This window comes from Phoca vitulina, unplaced genomic scaffold (assembly GCF_004348235.1).
Source record: "Phoca vitulina isolate PV1807 unplaced genomic scaffold, GSC_HSeal_1.0 scaffold44, whole genome shotgun sequence".
In the NCBI taxonomy this organism is placed as follows: Eukaryota; Metazoa; Chordata; class Mammalia; order Carnivora; family Phocidae; genus Phoca; species Phoca vitulina.
The window spans coordinates 9,311,807-9,330,969 of record NW_022589747.1 but is presented as its reverse complement, the minus strand read 5'-3'; the positions used below and the strand labels follow the sequence as shown (position 1 = coordinate 9,330,969).

The 19,163-nt window shown below is 44.2% G+C and overlaps 1 protein-coding gene across 2 annotated transcripts in view; it reads left to right on the top strand.

Moving 5' to 3' along the window:
• VOPP1 (VOPP1 WW domain binding protein) overlaps positions 1-19,163 on the top strand; it is a 107,537-nt gene that overhangs the window by 60,706 nt on the left and 27,668 nt on the right. For both annotated transcript variants that reach the window (XM_032430457.1, XM_032430456.1), the window contains one exon: positions 14,886-14,963. In XM_032430457.1, coding sequence (XP_032286348.1) covers positions 14,886-14,963 — 78 coding nt within the window. The remainder of the gene's footprint in view (positions 1-14,885; positions 14,964-19,163) is intronic.

The window sequence follows — 19,163 nt, the reverse complement described above, 5'->3', positions numbered from 1 at the left end:
CTTCTTTCTCTGTTCTTATTGTTGGCTTTATCAAGGATGATTCTTGGCGTAAGGTAGAGGCATTTTCTTGTCCTCAGAGCAGGGAGAAATATTTCCCTGGTTATCTACCCTTAAGATCTCTAGACTCCTGCTGTGGTCTGAATGTTTGCGTCCTTCCCCACCCACCCCCAAATTCATATGTTGAATCCTAACCCCCAAAGGTGATTATTTTGGCGATTTTTTGTGTGTCTTTTTTGTTTCCATACAAATTTTAGGATTATATATTCTAGTTCTATGAAAAATATTATTGGTATTTTGATAGGGATTGCATTGACTCTGTAGATTGCTTTGCGCAGTACAGACATTCACTATTAATTCTTCTAATTCATGAGCATTATATGTACTTTTCATTTTTGTGTGTTGTCTTTAATTTATTTCATCAGTGTTTTATAGTTTTCAGAGTACAGGTCTTTCACTTCCTTGGTTAAGTTTATTCCTAGATATTTTATTCTTTTTGGTGCAATTGTAAATGAAATTTTTTTCTTCATTTCTCTTTCTGCTACTTCATTATCAGCATATAGAAATGCAACATATCTCTGTATTAATTTTGTATCCTTCAACTTTACTGAATTTATTTATTAATTCTAATAGTTTTTTTGGGGGGGGTGGAGTCATTAGGGTTTTCTATATCTACATATAACTTCTTTACCTATTCCTTATTGATTTGGATGCCTTTTATTTCTTTTTCCCGTCTGATTGCTGTGGCTAGGATTTCCAGTGCTGTGTTGAATAAAAGTGGTAAGAGTGGATATCCTTGTCTTCTTCCTGATCTTAGAGGAAAAGCTCTCAGTTTTTCACCATGGAGTATGATGTTAGTTGTGGATTTTTCATATATGGCCTTTATTATGTTGAGATATGTTCCCTCTAAACCCACTTTGTTGAGAGTTTTTATCATGAACAAATCTTGAATTTTGTCAAATGCTTTTTCTACATGTATTGAGATGATCATATGATTTTTATCCTTCATTTTGTTAATGTGGGATATCACATAGATTCATTTGCAAATGTTGAATCACCCTTGCATCCCCAGAATAAATCCCACTTGATCATGGTGAATGATCCTTTTAATGAGTGTGGTTTGCTAATATTTTGTTGAGAGTTTTTACATCTATGTTCATCAGGAATATTGGCCTGTAGTTTTCTTATTTTGCAGTGCCCTTGTCTGGTTTTGGTGTCAGGGTAATGGTGACCTTGTAGAATATATTTGGAAGCTTTCCTTCCTCTTATTTTTTTGGACTAGCTTGAGGAGAATAAAATGTGTTATAGAGTTTACCTGCGAATCCGTCTGGTCCTGGACTTCTGTTTGTTGGAGCTTTTAGATTGTTGATTCAATTTCATTACCAGTATTGGTCTGTTGAGATTTTCTATTTCTTTGAAATGTCAGTTTTGGAAGATTGTATGTTTCTAGGAATTTATCCTTCTTCTAGGCTGTCCACTTTGTTGGCATATAATTTTTCGTAGTAGTCTTCTATAAAGCTTTGCATTTCTGTGGTGTCAGTTGTTACTTTGCTTTCATTTCTGATTTTATTTATTTGGGTCCTCTCTCTTTTTTTTCTTGAGGAATCTTGCTAAAGGTGTATCAATGTTGTTTATCTTTTCAAAAGAACCCATTTTTGGTTTCATTGATCTTTTCTGTTGTTCTTTTTAGTTTCTAGTTCATTTATTTATTCTCTGATCTTTATTATTTCCTTCCTTCTACTGACTTTGGGCTTTGTTCCTTTTTTTTTTTCCCTAGTGTCTTTAGATGTGAGGTTAAAATAAGGAAAAAATTCCTTATTTCTTGAGGGAGGCCTGTATCACTATAAATTCCTCTCAGAATTGCTTTCACTGCATCCCAGAGATTATGGACCATTGTATTTTCATTTTTATTTGTCTCCATGTATTTTTTATTTCCTCTTTGATCTCTTCATTGACCCACTGGTTGTTTAATAGTATGCTGTTTATTCTCCACGTGTTTGTGTTTTTTTCCATTATTTTTTCTTGTAATCGATTTCTAGTTCATACCGTTGTGGTCAGAAGAAATGCACTATATGATTTCACTATTCTTCAATTTATGGAGATTTGTTTTGTGGCCTAACATATGAGCTATCCTAGAGAATGTTCCATGTAAACAAATTTTTAAATAATTCATTTGGTAGCAAAAATGGATTTGAATAGACATAAGGCTATTCTTTTTAAAATTCCATTTAGTATGGTGTGTTAAAAGATTAACTGAGGCATATTAGAATTCTTAAGTTTATTTGAGTAAACATCAATTCAAACTGGGCAGTCTCATAATGGAAGTAGTTAGGAGCACTCCACCAACAGGAGCCTGGGGCAAGGATTTTATAGAGAAGCAAAGCAAGGAAATTATTGAATTGGCTGTGGTTTAAGTGGTTGCATTATTTGGGAAACCGTAGCTGACTGTGAGTGGTTGTTCTTAACCTGGAGGCATTTATAGGAATTGACTCCAGCTTAGATTTTGGTTTGCTTACATAGGTTCTGATGCCACCTCAGTCTAATGGCCTCCTTGTTTGATTATTTTAGCAGATGTTTTGTATATTTCAATGCAGATTCTGCTCGGTTGCATCATATAATACGTGGTATTGCCTATCTTATCATTCATGAATCCAAACGGTTCTGAGTTCTCCATGTATCTGGTCCCAGGAGTTTGGAGAAAGGATTTTAGTGTGCCCCACTACTCAATGAACATCTTTTTACCTACTGTATGTTTATATGCCAGAACTTATGTTTGTCATGGGATAATTTTGCAAAAATAGAATTGTGTTAGCAAAGGTTATGCTTATTTTATAATTTTAATGAACACTGCGGGACTAACCTCCCGAAAGTGATCATGATACAATCAGCCAAGAGTATAGAAGACACTTGTTTCCAACCATCCTCACTAGCACTGGGTGTAACGTTGTAATCGACGTGCCCTTCGTACTCTGAGTTCATGTTAGTTACTGTGCTCTTATGTTTGAAGGAGTCTCCTTTCTGCTGCACTGTCACTTCTGCTTAAGGCAAAACCACTTATGATGTGCCAGGAGCCATGGTAGGCCCCTGGGCAGTACTTAAAGGAATGAGATAGGATTGCTCTTAAGCTCAGGGTCCTGTGTGGAGGACAGATGCTATTAGCAGTGAACACGATGAGAGCTGTAGAAATGGAGATCCAGCAAAGGGAGGATCACGGTGTATGGGGGAGAATGAGGGGATGGCATGAGGGAAGACTTCACAGAACTGACCTTTGAAGGGTGAGGAGCAGTTTCAGAGGCTATAGTGAAGGTGTAAGGCATGGAAGTATGAAGATGCATCATATATTTGGGGAACCACAAGGCTAGAGTTTAGGGTGCCTGGCAGGTGTCAGGAGATAAGATGGAAGAAGAAGGTGAGGCTCATTGAGAAGGGGTCTGAGTGGTTGAGACTTCCTTCTGCATGGTGCATCAGCTGGGTCTTTCAGAAAGCTGTCAGGACAGTACGGGGGTAAGAGGTAGAGACAGAAAGTGAGGAGGTTGTTGCCGTAGTTAGGGCAAAATATGGAAGCTCTGACTCAGTGAAGATGGAGCTAAAGAACACAGTGGTGGGCTTAAATGGTATTTCACAGAAGATGTGGGGAAAAGGGACTCAGATACTCCAGAGATTTCTAGTTGGGCAGACAGTGAGAGAGACCATGAAGAGAGCAGGTTTAGGGAGGAATTTAGCAGAAGAAGGAGTGGAGGATGTCAGCTTTGTGCATGTTGAGTTTGAAGTTCTTGCTGAACATCCCGGAAGCTTTGTTTTTGCAGCTCAGGAGGAAGTCCAGAGGCAGAGAGTAGATTTAAGAGTTCTGAGCATGTAAATAATAGTTAACCAACTCAAGTAAAAGTAAAGCTGAGAAAGTAAGCCAGGTGTCAGCCTGACTCTAACTTTCGTGATTTTTGAGCTAATGGGTACTAGAATCTGTCTGTTTTCAAGATTTCATTGGCAAATTCATATCATTCCATTTTTATTTTCCGTGCCTGTGTATCTCAGTAAGATGAAATTTATTATCACATTTAAATTCTGTAAGATCGTAGGAGAACTTCTGTTTTTCATTTTTCCATAGTAACTCATTATTCTGGCCAGAATTTAGTTTCTCGATCTGAGAGCTAACCCAGCACTACAGGGAATAAATCCTTTGTTTTTCAGGATAGAGTTGAACAGAACTGATTTTAAGTGATCAGCAGTTTGCTGAGAGGAGAAAAAAGGAGAAATCTCTATCCCAGAAACACGAGGTTAGAGTCTCCAAACTTGGAGTTAGCAAAGGTCAGCAGTAGCTAAAGCCTCGTGGTGCCTTTTACCTGCTCAACTCTGGGTGCGGCTGCTGTGAGAGAGCAGTGGTTCACGGCCCAGAGGCCAGGGAATGAGCCCTTTGCAACCCATTTTATCTGTTAATTTTAGAACTTAGGATAAGCACTGAGAGTATTTTCTCCCATAGTAAAAGTAAAGGTAAAAATTCTCTGGGTAAATCCCATATGCCACCCTAAGTACAACCAGTTCTAGTTTATCTAAATTTGTGATGTAGATATGTCTCTGGAGAAGAAATTCACAGGGCAGACCCTCAAAGTCTGAAGGTTGGTTTTCATCAGAGTCACTGTGGTCTCCTCTTTAAGGCCCAGAGGTGTTTGACTTTGCCATGAGGTATGTCAGCCAGATCACAGTTAAAAGATCATCACAACAGGGCCTTGTCTCATCAGATGGGCACAGCTCTGCCTGTCAGGGAGAATACATCACATCAGGAAGGAAAAGAGGCTGACATACCAATAGTCAGCTGAGGTGGACAGAGTGAACCATCAATTCATCCTCAAGTCTGAAGTTTTTGACTTGACAGCCAGATAAAAGGTTTAAAACCTGTGATTGGAGAGATGAACGTCCTTTAAAATAAAAAGTCTTTTTCTCACAGATGTTCAGTATTGAAACTGACCAGAATATGTCTATTATTTTGGTTGTGATGATTGTCCAAACACCAAACTGCACATATTAAATGCAGATATGATCTGCCATGTTATGCCTTCATAAGGCTGAAAATGAAAAATTTCATTAATGAATTGAAATAATGAAAAATTTCATAATGAAAATGAAAATGAAAAATACATTAAAAAAAAAGAAGAAGATAGTAGGAAGGAAAAAATGAAGGGGGGCAGATCGGAGGAGGAGGAGACGAACCATGAGAGATGATGGACTCTGAGAAACAAACTGAGGGTTCTAGAAGGGAGGGGGGTGGGAGGATGGGTTAGCCTGGTGATGGGTATTAAGGAGGGCACGTTCTGCATGGAGCACTGGGTGTTATATGCAAACAATGGATCGTGGAACACTACATCAAAAACTAATGATGTATTGTATGGTGACTAACATAACATAATAAAAAAAAGAAAATAATAAAATAATAAAAAAGCTTGCTATAGGAAGGTAGAATTGGTGATGAGTAGTAGATTTTAGGATGATAGACTCAATTTTGGGCAAGAGATGGCTGTGACTCACTGATATGTGTTTGGAACTGTTGCTTCAGGGGTTAGTGGGAAACCTGAAATGTCACAAAGATCACATATGACCTTGTTTAGGAGGGAAGAGGCAGGGATAGTCAGGATGTCTATATACTTAAGAAGCAAACTGAGATTTTAAAAGGGCATATGGGGGGTGGGGGGATGGGTTAGCCCAGTGATGGGGATTAAGGAGGGCATGTTCTGCATGGAGTACTGGGTGTTATACTATACGCAAACAATGAATCATGGAACACTACATCTAAAACTACATCTAAAACTGATGTAATGTATGGTGACTAACATAATAAAATAAAATTTTAAAAAAAGGGCATATGGGAAAGTGGAGGCTTCGGGAGAATCATCTAGAAGAGATTTTTAAAGGGTTATTTTGTGATCGTTTACAACCAATTAGGGTTTGCCCCTCTGATGTCCTGTGAGGTTGGGCTAATTTTTTCAAAGAGACCGTAAGACTGGGAGATCTGTGACTTGACAGTGTGCCTGAGTTTCATGGGGACATTTAATAGCCTCTTACACAATAGCTCAACAGTAAGGGAATTCTGATCGAAATAAATAGGCCAGTTAGGTGGATTTGTAACTGGTACAAGAGCTGTACTTATAAAATGATGATTAATAAAATACCAAAATGGAAGGAAGGTGTCTAATGGAGTTCACCATTCACTCCATCCTCAATACTTTGTCACTGATTTGAGTGACAGTGTGGAAGTCATGCTGTAGCGATCATACTCACAGGTTGTAGGGAGAGGAGGTCTCAGGTCTTGGATCCATTTTTCCTTCTTTCCTTTCTAAGTGAGTATGTAATTCAAATACCGCTTTCTTTTTATCCAGGCAGTGAACCAATCTGATTGGTGTCTAGGACAGCTGATTGGAAGACCACTTAGTGGCGGGTTGGTACTGCACCTGCGAGCATGCTCATGCTCCCACTCCTCCTGCATGGTGCTCAATTTTCGTGCACGCCCCTGCCCACCCCCCAACATTCCATGCGGCCAGGCCACGAATCACTTACTTAGCAGGGTGGGTTTCTTTTTTTCTCTTCCTTTGATTTTCTTATTCCAGGCAGCCTGTTGGACTTTGGGAAGATCTCTGGTTCTAGATTTCAGCATTAAGGTGTGGAAAGAGTGCACTCCATGGGCAGGCCCAAGCCTCATTCTCCATCCACCTGACCTTACTGTGGCATTATTGGCTGCTGCCGTGCCACGTCATCTGTTGCGGGGTCGATGCGGACAGGAGGAGCAGAATGGGCTGGGTAGTGATGGGCATTCCTGGGTCCCAAGAACACTTGACTCGGATTCTTCCATTTAAGTGACAGAAAACTAGAAGGAATAGTGAATGCTTGGAGGGACGGAATGAGGTTCCAGAAGCTCCTGACTGACTGAAACAATGGACCAGAGTTCAGACGTGAAATTTAATTATAGGTAACTCTTAGATCCTGTACTTAGGCACCGTAGCGCTACAGTACAGGATGGGAAGACCTAACTTACTGACTGAAAAAAGCCTGGAAGTTTTAGCTGATGGACTGTCATTATGATTCAGCTGTGTTCTATGGTTGCTAAACATGTTAATACTGCCTAAGGCTGCAGTAAGTGTAAAAATGAGAGTGAGTGGACATTCTTCCTGAGGATAGGAAACGGAGACTGTATGAAAACTATACTTAACACTTTCCTGGAGAAGAGAAGACTCTGGAAGCCATGAGAATTCTTTCAGACATTGACAGGGCCACTCCTTCTGTGATGGCACTGTGAGGCGGGAATTGGACCGGTGAGGGCCAGTCATGGATTCTACATGAGGAGGAATGCCCTGAAACCATGAAAGGCATGTACTTTCAGGATCCTGCAGTAGGGAGTGGGCAGCCTCTGTGTGAGGAAGTGGAAAGGAAAGTCCATCGCGGCCTATGGTCAGAGGCCAGCGTCCTCCATACGAGTAAGGCACAGAGCTCTTGAAGAGATGGGCCAAGGAGATACCCCAGGGGCATCGGGTATGCTGAGGACCAAGCTGACCCCTTGGAGTTCTCTCCAAACCTTGTGGGGCTGTGTTTCGTTTTTCTAAGGAGTCCAGTTTCTCACAGGTTCCTGATAATGCTGAATGCATTCCCTGATTCTGACTCAGTAAGTCTTCTTCGGGCATCCGCCGTGTGCTTTGCTCCGTGGGAGCAAACAGATGATAATAAAAGTAGTGTAAGAAGCAACATGAAGTATATGATTCAGGAGCCCAGATCACCTGTCATACTAAGAAGCTTGAGGTTGGATGAGGAAAATGAGTTGTACTGGCAGAGACTTAAAGGAAGGGAATGGTTCACTGAGACTTAATCCAGCAGGTAATGGGCTAGATCGGCATTTTAAATGACATGATGTTGATGGGAAGTTACTTAAAACTCTAAAGTTGTCATTTGTTAACCATGCCCTGTTCTCTATTGAACACTAAAAAAATGAACAGACCCCACAAATTCCATCTCTAGACCTCCACCCTGAATACTTAACTGATAGTTTTAGTGGTTCTACCAGATGGCTGAGATGATTTTCCATGAATCAGTTTAAGTATTAATGACCATTTTATGCCACATGGAAGAGTTAACATATCAACATCTGGTCATTTTTCTTTCCTACAGAGATTTTGTGACTTCATTAGTATTGAGCATTCCCTACTCCGGGATGTGATCCTTTTCTGCTCTTGAGATTCAGACTCAACAGCTAAGAAAACATGTGTCCAGTGGCCAGACCCACTTCCCTCCTGGACGTGTGACGTGTGCTTACTTCGCAGACTCCTGAAACTCCCAAGGGCGCCATCCTGTCATATTTGCATTTCATCACTGCTATGACACATTTCTAACTCCAGTCTCATGCTTCCTTTTACATTATGTATCCTCAGGACCTCAGCACCTATCACTTACTGGACAAGAGAGGCTGGACAGTCTCATTCTGTCTCTGTAATGTACTTAATTACAAATTAACACCCCCTTCTCTGGCCTCATCAGAAATTTGTGTTTGGATCCTGGGATACAGTGAAGAATACCTGGCTAACAGGAAGCAATTCCAGGAACCCAGTGCTCCTGATGTACATGCTGTTTTTACATCTTTGAAGCAGTCGTGTGTGTTTTAGAGTGCTGGACTTAAAATTAGTTATGTTGAGGAGTGGATTTACTTAAAAGTAATGTTTGTTCCTTTCGACTGCAAGGCTGAGAGGTGGCACACAGAGTAGAACAAGAAGGAAAATTCCATTCTGTTGTCTCCACCCTGATTTTTTTCTGCGTCCAGCCTAGTTAGCCTTTAGCTGTCTTTCGGAACACCAGTGCCATTTCAGGCTTAGGCCCTGGGAGCACTAGACCTGATGTGTCAGACGATGGCTTATTTAATGTGCTGGCCTGCCTGCTGATGTTTACTACTTTTAATTCAGCTCAGTGTTACACCTAACTTTCCTTTTGTCATCACAGCTGTTTGGAATGCCAGTAGGTGTGTTCTGAGGGCTCCCATTTGCCAGCAGGTTCACTGGGGGAAAAGTAGCAGAAAGAAAGGGGGTAATAGTGTCACCCCATGGGTAATGACGTGCTCCTTCAAGAGGTTGGCACTCATCGGCATCCACACTGGGAGCCAGTCCAGGATTGCCGATGAGCCAACAAGTACGCTTGGAGTGAATGGGTCTTCAGCTAAACAAGGGAGCATAAAGCTTGCTCTGTTTTGAGGAAAGAAAGCAGATAATCAGTTGACAACAAATATTTACTGCTAGTGTTCCAAATTTGGATCCTGAAAAGAGCTAGAGCACTTAGATGTTGAATCTTGCCAACAGAGAGTAATTTGAATTAGGAACTCAAAATCATTATCCTTCTATCTCGATTCTCAGGCTGAGGGGAGTGTGTGTGTGTGTGTGTGTGTGTGTGTGTGTGTGTGTGTGTGTAGAATTTGAGACAAGAGGCTTATAGAGGTTCATGTCTTATGCGTTTTTTTTCTAACCTGGGAAATAGGATGCCGCAGGGGCTTAGGTTTCGAAGTAGCAAATGCTTGCTTGTAAGTGTAGCTGTGAAGGGGAAGCATTTTATCAAATTCAGCTCTTGAAAGATGATCCATTCACCAAATGTTTATCCCTATACCTGCTTTCCTTTTTTTTTTTTTTTTTTTTTAAACCAAGTTTACGTTTACCAGAATTGGATGGACTCCCTGAGTATACCTTCAGCTCTGAACTGTGCCCGAGGCAGCTCTCGTTATAGTTAGGGGCAAAGCCCAGAGGGAGGGACAAGGGAAACCTCATGGTGGCTGTAGAGCAATGGAGAGACGAACAGTCTCATTTCTCATAAGCTGCAGGTAGGTATCTGCCATCTCTGTCCTCCAGCCTGCCACAGCCACCTCCTGCCCTCCTTCAGGGGGTGCTCATAAGTAGGCGGGTGAGCAGGGGGCATTCCCACTTGAGAGGGCCTTCATGAGAGTTACATCTTCTAGAATTTGATCGTTGCAAGGCATCTTTCAGTAGAATTAGGAATAAAAATGCAACAGCCATTTGACCAGTGTCACCCAGGCAGAGGTCATGGGGGACCTAAAAACAGGTTTTAGCCCAGCACCATTAACAGCAGGAAGTAACCTTCTAGTTGGACCTGAAAGCTGCCCTCAACCTACCAGGAGGACGAAAGAAGCTCATCTAGACACAACAGAAACTTGAGCTGGTCCACTTTGGGGGCTTACGCAGCAGAAGCTTTGAAGAAATACCCTCTGTGTTGCGACCTAGCACACACATATCTGTATGGGTGTATATGTGAGCCAAAGATCAGTTTCACAGAACGGTTCTTTTATGTGATGCCCTCTGATTTTTTTAAATCAATCTTTACCTTTATAAAATGGATATCACAACCTACTAACTTGATTTCACAATCCACTAGTGGGTCACAGTAGTTGAAAAACACTGTTCTGATGAATAATATTGTGTAGCACTGGTAATTCTTTCCAAATGAACATCGTACTCTTACCTAATATCACATCTTACTGCATTATTTCTATCTTTTATGATTAAGTTATCTGCCAGTTGTAGAGAGTTACTGATATAGGGCGGCATAGGCATTTTGGGGAATCTCTGGTCAATATACAGTTCCAAGTTAAAGCAAGAACCCCTACAGGCATTATTAAAGAGTGGTTGCTGAATTTCTCTCTGTAGGCTCTGTCCCGGGGACCCGCTGCCATTTGCCTGAGGATTCAGTGCTTGGTTCACATTGTCTGAGTTTCTGTAGTCTTGCTGAATATCCCTCCTTTCCCTCCCACTTCCTCAGGGCTTGATTTGCCCTCTGGAAATGGCTCTCACCACATTAAACTTCACCTTCACCTTCTACATCTTCTCAGCCTCTTGCTGGTTCTAAGGCATCCCTTCACTGCCTTCCTTCTCTTTGTCTCTTCCACTTGGTTCATTCACATGAGCTAAATGGTTATGGAGTCACTCTTAATGAGTATAGTCACCACATACGATCGCTGTAATGGCTCGGTCCATAGCAGCTTGTAAAAGCAGGGCCAAGGAAGAGTAGGCAAACCAAGTGGGGACAAAGGAGTTACCCTTTGGTAACGGAAGACTCAGTATTACCCGAGAGGCGGCATCTGTGCCAAACACTTTCTCGAAATGCTGGCCGGGTCCATTCTTGGCTTTAGCAGACAGTGCCCTGGACTGAAAGGAGGCATGATATCCCTAATGCCTTGTTTTCTGAGCTTCCTTCAAACATGAGGCTAATAATACTTCCCTTGTGTGTGGATGCTCTGAGTGCTAAATGAGATAGTGGTAAAGCACCTGACCTGGTACCTAGAATGTAAGAAGTGCTCTCATAACCTGTAAGCTTTGTTCTTATTTGTATTAGTATTCTATTGCTACATAATAAATTACTACAAAGTTAGCAGATTGAAACTATATATATTTATTATCTTATAATTCTTATAGATCACAAGTCTAGGCACAACAGCCACTAGGGGGTCCTTTGCTCTGGTTCTCACGAAGCTGAAATCAGGAGTTGGCCGGGTTGTGTCCTCATCTGGGGCTTGGGGTTCTCCTGCAAGTTCAGGCAGGTTGCTGGCAGAATCCAGTTCCTGTGGTTGTCAGGCTGAAGTCCCCGTTCCCTTGCTGGCCGGTTGGGGGTTGCACCCAGCTCCTGGAGACCACCCCCAGTCCGAGCCACATGGCCCTCTTACCACACAGCAGCTCCTTCTTAAAGCCAGCAGGAGAGTCTTAATGTTACATACCACCTCATGTAGCATTCCATACTTGTGGGCATGGCCATTCCATCATATTCATGGGATCCTCCACATTCAAGGGGAGAGGATCATGCAGGCCATGTTCTCTAAGGGGTGGGGATATTGGGGCCATCTTTGAATCCTGCCCATCACAACATCACAGTTATCATGAATCTGACATAATTGCTGAGGATTCTTCTCTTTACAGATTCATGATAGAAAATAGTTTAATCTCCTTTGTTTACCATTAATTGTTTGAACACCACCTACCCTAAAAGCAGGAAGTCCTTTTTCTCCCTTGAGTGCTCCCCCCTTCTTCCACACAGATGTGCACAAACATGCACACGCACACACACACACATGCACACACATACACTGGTCACCCAAGACCGTTGAGATTCTTGAGGAGGAGGGCACCAAGGAGTTGCTATGGACAGTGCTGTGCATCAATGAGCAGAGTGTGCTGTTTGGGTGGTAGTGGGTCCTTGCTGGTCCAGCCCTGGCCCAGATTCCCCCAGCCCCCTGAACTGGGCATTTCATTTCCCCTCACATTCTGTGCTTAACCGTTATTTCCGACAATGCAACCACGGTGTGTGTGCACTAGGACCGGAGGGCCAGCACTCCTCCACCAACGCTGAGGGCCTTGTGCCAGGCCAGGTCATTGCCAGGCTGGATTTCTGCATGGTCTCCGCTCAGGTGTCACCTTCTCAGTGAGTCATCCCTGAACACCCTGTTTGAATTTGTATTACCTACCACTCCGTCTCCCTCGCTTTCAGCCTTCCAGCTTCTACTTTCGTTTTCACCAGAGTAGGATGTATTGCTGTCCAACATAGTTCATATTTTTCTTGTTTGTTTGTCTTTCTCTTCTAGAAAGAAAGCTCCTCCATGGCAGGGACTTCTATCTGGCTTTTCATTGCTCCACCCCCCAGGATCCAGCAAGTTCCTAGTAGCACCTTGGTGGCTTTTTGATGGGTGCATAGGTTGTAAGAACCAGCAGCGTTTTTTAAATAGTTTAATTCAAGTAGAATTCATATACGGTGTTATATTAGTCTCAGGTGTACAATATAATGATTCAACAATTCTACGCATTACTCAGTGCTCATCGTGATAAGTGTACTCGAAATCTCCATCACCTATCCCCCCATCCCCCTGCCTACCTCCCCGCTGGCAACCACCCGTTTGTTCTCTGTAGTTAAGAGTCTGTTTTTTGTTTGTCTCTTTTCTTCTTTGTTCGACCGGCAGCATTTTTAAGCACACACTTCGGTGCTCTGCTGTTTGTTGGTTGATTAAAGCAAGTTAAACAGATTACCTTCTGTCACCAACTTATGGGAGCATCCCATAGGAATCATAATGAGTTCTACCTAGTACGTACAAGTTCATGTTTGTGGGCTGTGGGAGGACTGGATGTGAAAACATGTATCATGTGCAGAATGTGTGTGTGCGTGGTTCTGGTGGTGGTGGTGGTGGTGGTGGTTCAGCAGGAGTCTGTCAGCTCAGTTTGTCCTTGAAATGATAGAGGATTTAGCAGCAGTCGGGTGCTGGGTGTTTAAAAACACAGACACAAGCCCTGGGAGCCAACCAAGGAGAAACGGCATTGGAGCTCAGCTTTGCTGAGTTTCACTGAACTCAAAACTCTCCATCTCAACTGGTCTTCACTTATATTTCCTAGGGAGCTATCTTCTACACATTTTTCTTGATACAACAAGCCAATTTGTACTGGAATTACCTACACATTCAGTGTCCAAGATCCTGGATCAAACTGTGTATTTCTCCCAGCTATTTTTTTTTATTTGAAGTATTATTTTATTCCAAAAGGAAAAAAAAAATATTTCTGAACTGGCAACTATTTCAGCTAGAGTAAGCTGTGTTTTTGCTTTAAAAAAAAAAAAAATCACATTTAGCACTCTCTTACTCCATACACATGGAATGTTTCCTACTTAAATTTTTAAGAGAAGAAAACTGGCCAGAACCTAGATCACAACTATATGATCGTGTAGTGTTATTGAGAAACAACCCACCTTGCTCCCTTTCCCCACCTACTACCGCTTGGACTGAAGTCACTGTAGTGAAAGTGTCTATAAATACCAACGTGCAGAACCAAGGGGCTTCAGCTTTCATGGTAGTCTCTCTTTTCCAAAAAAAGGTTGGGGGGTGGAGTATTTTTTTTTTTTTAAAGATTTTATTTATTTATTTATTAGAGAGCGAGCGAGAGAGAAACAGCATGAGAGGGGAGAGGGCCAGAGGGAGAAGCAGGCTCCCCGCTGAGCCAGGAGCCCAATGTGGGACTCGATCCCAGGACCCTGGGATCATGACCTGAGCCGAAGGCAGACGCTTAACCATCTGAGCCACCCAGGCGCCCGGGGGTGGAGTATTAAAGGAAGCTAACGTGACTCTTTAGAGTCCGCACTGAGTCCTGAGGGCCTTGAATGGGCAGCAATTCCAGGGGAGGAACAGCCCCTGAGCATGGCCTGTGCCCTGCAGGGCCCCCAGCCTCAGGCACTGCGGAGGGGCAGGGGCAGCAAGGACAGTCCCGTCAGCAGACTGTATAAGGATGATGGCCTTAAAACTTAAAGCGGCCCTGCGAAGGGGGCCTGGCCTCCCACCCACTTTACTGGGAAACTGCAAAAACTCAGTTACGGGCAACTGAGGCTCACAGAGGTTGAGTAACTTGTCAGAAGCCCCACAGCCATTAAGTGGCAAGCCCAGGACTACCCCTCCTATGTCGTCTGACTTCGTAACCTCTACTTTTAACCTCAATGGACTTCCATGTGGTAGGGCCATCTCGTGACCTTCATCAGGGATCGGGCGCTGAGCAGGATCTAGGGCGCATGGACGCGGGTCTGTGGTTGAGCTTCCTTCCAGCTGCAGAGCTGATGGGTTTCGTGCTGGCCTTTGGCCACAGGCCTCACCAGAGGGAAGCCCCTGTGATCCAGCACGTGGAGATGTATAGGAGACACGGCACTTCGAATGACGCTAACTGCGTCCATCTCAGTACTTCCCGTTTGGGCGTCCGGACTGACAGCAGTCAGTCCCGCCAGTTTGTGATGCGACGGTGCCAGTCCCGTCCTTTGCCCTGAAATCAGCCTGGACCTCATGACTGGCTCGGTATTCCTTCCCAGCCGGACACTGACCCGCCTGTGCTGCCCCCTCTCTCCCGCAGATGCCGCCCCTACGAGGACTGCTGTGGTTCCAGGTGCTGCGTGAGGGCCCTCTCCATACAGAGGCTGTGGTATTTTTGGTAGGTCACAACTCTTCCTGGTCTCGAATGCTTTGCTCTCCCCCCCATACCCCCTCCCCCAGGGGCTCTGCCACACTCCGTATTATCACATCACCTTCACCTGAGCTCTCGGTCTCAGGGACAGCCTCGGTCAAGAAAACAGTTATGTTCAGCTTGGCTTCGTGACAAGCACTTCTGCTCACAGAGTTTGCAGAAAGCTCGTTCCCATCTTCACAGACTGCGGCCGGGAAAGAGGAGTTAATCTTTTGGAAGGTGGGCGGGATGACAGTGTTGTCCTTCAGCAGCTGCTTCGCCAGTTGCCGGGATGGAACTGAGGCTGACTGTCTGAAGGACTCGGAGTTCGCGAATCTTGGTACAACGTTTCTGCTGCCTGAAGGCCGTTCCCATTCACGCTGTGTCAGCCGAATCTTAACTTTCAGGACAGACAGCCTGCTGATGATCTTCCAGCTCTGCTGAGGGAGATCGGGAGCTGTCTGAAGTCTGTAAAATTCTGCCTTGAGAGGGAGTGAGGGAGTATTGCTGACAGAGCATCCCAGAAGGATAGGGGTGCAGTTTCCATTAACGGGAACCCCCCGTGCATTGCCCTCCTCAGGGGATGCCCGTTTGGGGGTATGTCTGAAAACGTACTTGACTCTGTAGATGAGAGATACTGCTTCAGATCTCAGGGTTGGCAGGGCATGGGCGGGAGAGGGTTTGCCTGAAACCAAAAGAGCATTTGATCAGGGAAAACACCAGTACATGGGGATTCCACATGTCACGTTATCTTGGATAGGAGAGGTTGCTTTCCTATCACTGTCCCTACCTCCTTGATGGGGCATCGGGCATTTGGGGGCTCAGCTCACCTGTCACATCTGGCCCTGGCCTGGCCTCCCTCAGAGCTGGCTTGGACATCCCCTGTCTTGATGTCACTGCTTCTGGCAAGCCCTACTGAACCAAGTGCCATGTTGGTGCCTAAAACTCTGTAATAGAAGGTAAATTTTTTTTAGCCTAAGATTTTCTAAATGTAAACATCTCTGGGTGCACTTTAAGGTGGAGTGGACTAGTACCAAAGCAGGGGACAGGAGGACCGGGGCGGGGGGGTGCCCTTTCAGAGCTTTGCCTAGCTTCATGCATACTTGCCCTCAGCATTTTCCTCCATGGGGCGTTGTGTAGTAGAAGGAGACAGGACCGTCTGGGGCAAGAATCCTGAAATAGTTAGGAAGTTATGCCAGGTTGCCATCAAATGAGGGGTGCCAGATGCCAGAAGATGTGGCCAAGCTCTTAGTGTTGATATTCTGACAACAGGTTCTAAAGTGGGGATATAGCCAGAGAACACCTTGAGGTATAATTCTGAGGTGCCCCAGCTGAAGTCAAAGGATGCCTGGGTTCTTTCTGCTCAATGCATTCCTTCTCTTGGTAAACCTTAAGTGTCTGGAATGCACCAGGGCCCCATGGAGAGGCAGTTACAGTAGTCAGGCTCCTAAAAGAGACAGATGTCTAGGTAGGTAATTGTATGTGGAAAGTTTTATTTCCTTTTAAAGATTTTTTATTTATTTATTTGAGAAAGAAAGCATGAGCAGAGGGGAGGAGCAGAGGGAGAGGGAGAAGCAGACTCCCTGCTAAGCAGGGAGCCCGATGCGGGGCTCTGTCCTAGGACCAAGATCACGACCTGAGCTGAAGGCAAATGCTTAACTGACTGAGCCACCCAGGCGCCCCAGTGTGTGGAGAGTTTTAAACCAGTGTTCTGGAAACACAAAATGGAGCCTCTGATGCCAGAGAAGTTGGGGAAAGCTTGCAAAGCTTCTGACTGCGTCTCAGAGAGGGTGTTCTGTGCAAAGGGACCAGCACATTGATGGGACAGAGACATAAGAAGAGCCAATGTGATGAGAGAGTGGCAGGAAATTCATGTGGGGGGCAGGTGTTTGGGGGAGAGGGACAGGGGATGCAAATACGGAGCTGGCCGTGGAGGGAAGGAAGGGCTGCCCTCCAACCTGGGTCCCACCTTGTTTTTGAGGAAGTCTGTCTCCTCACCATAGAACAAAGGTTTTGGAGGAAAATGCTTTCAAAAGTCCCTGCCAGTTCTAAAATCTTGAGTAATCTTTAACCAGCACAGTCTGAATGAAATCACTGGGATTAGAAAAACTAGACCAGTAGCACCCTTGTTAGAGCTGGGAAGCACACTAGAAAGGAGTAAAACCTGGCAGGGTTAGCACCGTGCATGAGCCCTGCTCCTGGGGGCTCCCACTCAGGAGATCTGGATGCACCTGGGTCTGCGTAGTAGTTCAGGGAGAGAACCACGTGCTGGGGGGAGGGCAGAAAGAGATTGGAAAAAACGAATTGAATTGAACAAACCAGCTTACTTTTGATGATAGAAAAGGCAGAAACTTCCTCTCTTAATCACTGGCAAGCTCCCCAAACCTGCTCAGCAATCAGTCTCTAGTACTTCAAAGAACTGCTTTTCTTACTCTACCACTCCTTTTCCCTGAGGTCCTGCTTCTCTCTTTCCTTGTTCCTATAAGCTCATTTCCCTGTCCCTTACCAGTTTCTCTCTTAAAATAAGTTCTTTCAGACCCATATTTCAGTGAGGAATGAATCTGATGATGATTGATCCCGAGGCTGGCCGTTGGTCTCCTGCCGTGTGACTTTGTTCTGTCCCTGCCTTGTACTTACTTGCCATCAGTCTAGTCTGAGGTGCAATATCGTTCTTACTTGGCTAGGAGAAGAAGAATTCCATTTGATAGTGTAATCCACATTTCAGCTTATCTCCTGGAACAGACCCATATCTCAGATGGCTTCTGCATTTTCCAATCCAGGGAGCCTGGGGGTGAGTCTCTTGGGAGTAAGTGGTAGTGTTATTTGAAAAGGTAAACCCTTATATACAGTCAGCCTCCCTGTGCTTTATATTCCTGCTCAGATACTTACAGTTGGACCCACTGTTGAATGTAAGATTATAATTGAGTCCCCCCGAGGGAAATTAGTTTTAAGAGCTGAAACAGTTCCCTTTGTGATTCCAGCATCCCAGAGCTGAGATGCCAGGCCCCTGCGCAGTAGGGATTTCTTAGCTCCCCAAGACGGCAGCCCACAGCCATCCCCTGGGGCCTCTTGCTCACCCAGCTCCCTGCTGGGGCGCAGTTGCTCTTCTTTCCCCCCAGAACGTGCCTTTCCTCCTCTCCAGCTTGCCTCGTTCTTTCCATCCTTCAGAACTCAGCTCGGATGTTGAAGGGAAAGAAGTTTTTCCGATTGCCTCACTATAACACATACCCTTGTTTAAAACCTCTTGTTGCACTGACTTGTATGCTTAAAAATGGTGGAGACGGTCAATTTTACGTATGTAACATACACACACACACACACACACACACACACACCCCTATGATTGCACCTTCGTTTTTCTTTCATAGCACTTACCAGAGTTGTAAATCACTGATTTTGTAACTTTATGTTTTGCTGTTTCCCTCCTCTACCAGAACTCAGGTTTAACTGGTGGGGAGGGACTCACCTTACTCTCTATAATGCACAACATGGTGCTGGGAGCAGAGCAGCTGCTTAAAAATTGTTGAATGAATAATGAATTAGAAGACAGGTCAGAAAGCCACAATTTCAGCCCTTTCCTGAATCATTTCCTGTCTTGTGCCTCTGATCTTTCTTCCTACTCCATGTTCCAAGGTTGTCCAGTAAATACTGACTGACTGACTGATGGACTTACACTTAGCATCATATTAATATTCTTAAAATCTTTATTGTCTGCTTTTTTCCTAAATTTCATTTATGTGTGGTCAGATGCCTTTAAGCATGATGCAGCGTCTCTGCTCCATGTTCATCTTTCACAAGGCAGTAAGCTGCCCACATAGTGTGGGTATATTGGGTGAGGTTCTGGAAGATTCCATGAGTCCCATAGTAATGTCAGAGTTTCCCAGCTATGTGTGTGCAGGACAGACAGCTTGGCTCTTCTCAGAATGACTTCCCTAGTTTCTAGAAAGACAAAGTACAGCGCAAATGTGAGGTGGGAAGAAGCCGTTTATCCATTTGTCTGTCATTTATTAAATGCCAGCAACATGACAGTCTCTGAGAAGTCTTAGATGAGTTGGACAAAGATCCTGTCATTAAAGCAGTCAGCTCTGCTGTTTGTTAGACTTTAAGGTCACGGTAGGAGAATGGCAGCCATACTTAGAGATTTCACATCGGCAGCTTTTTTATTGACTGTATTTCCTCTAGTCCTGT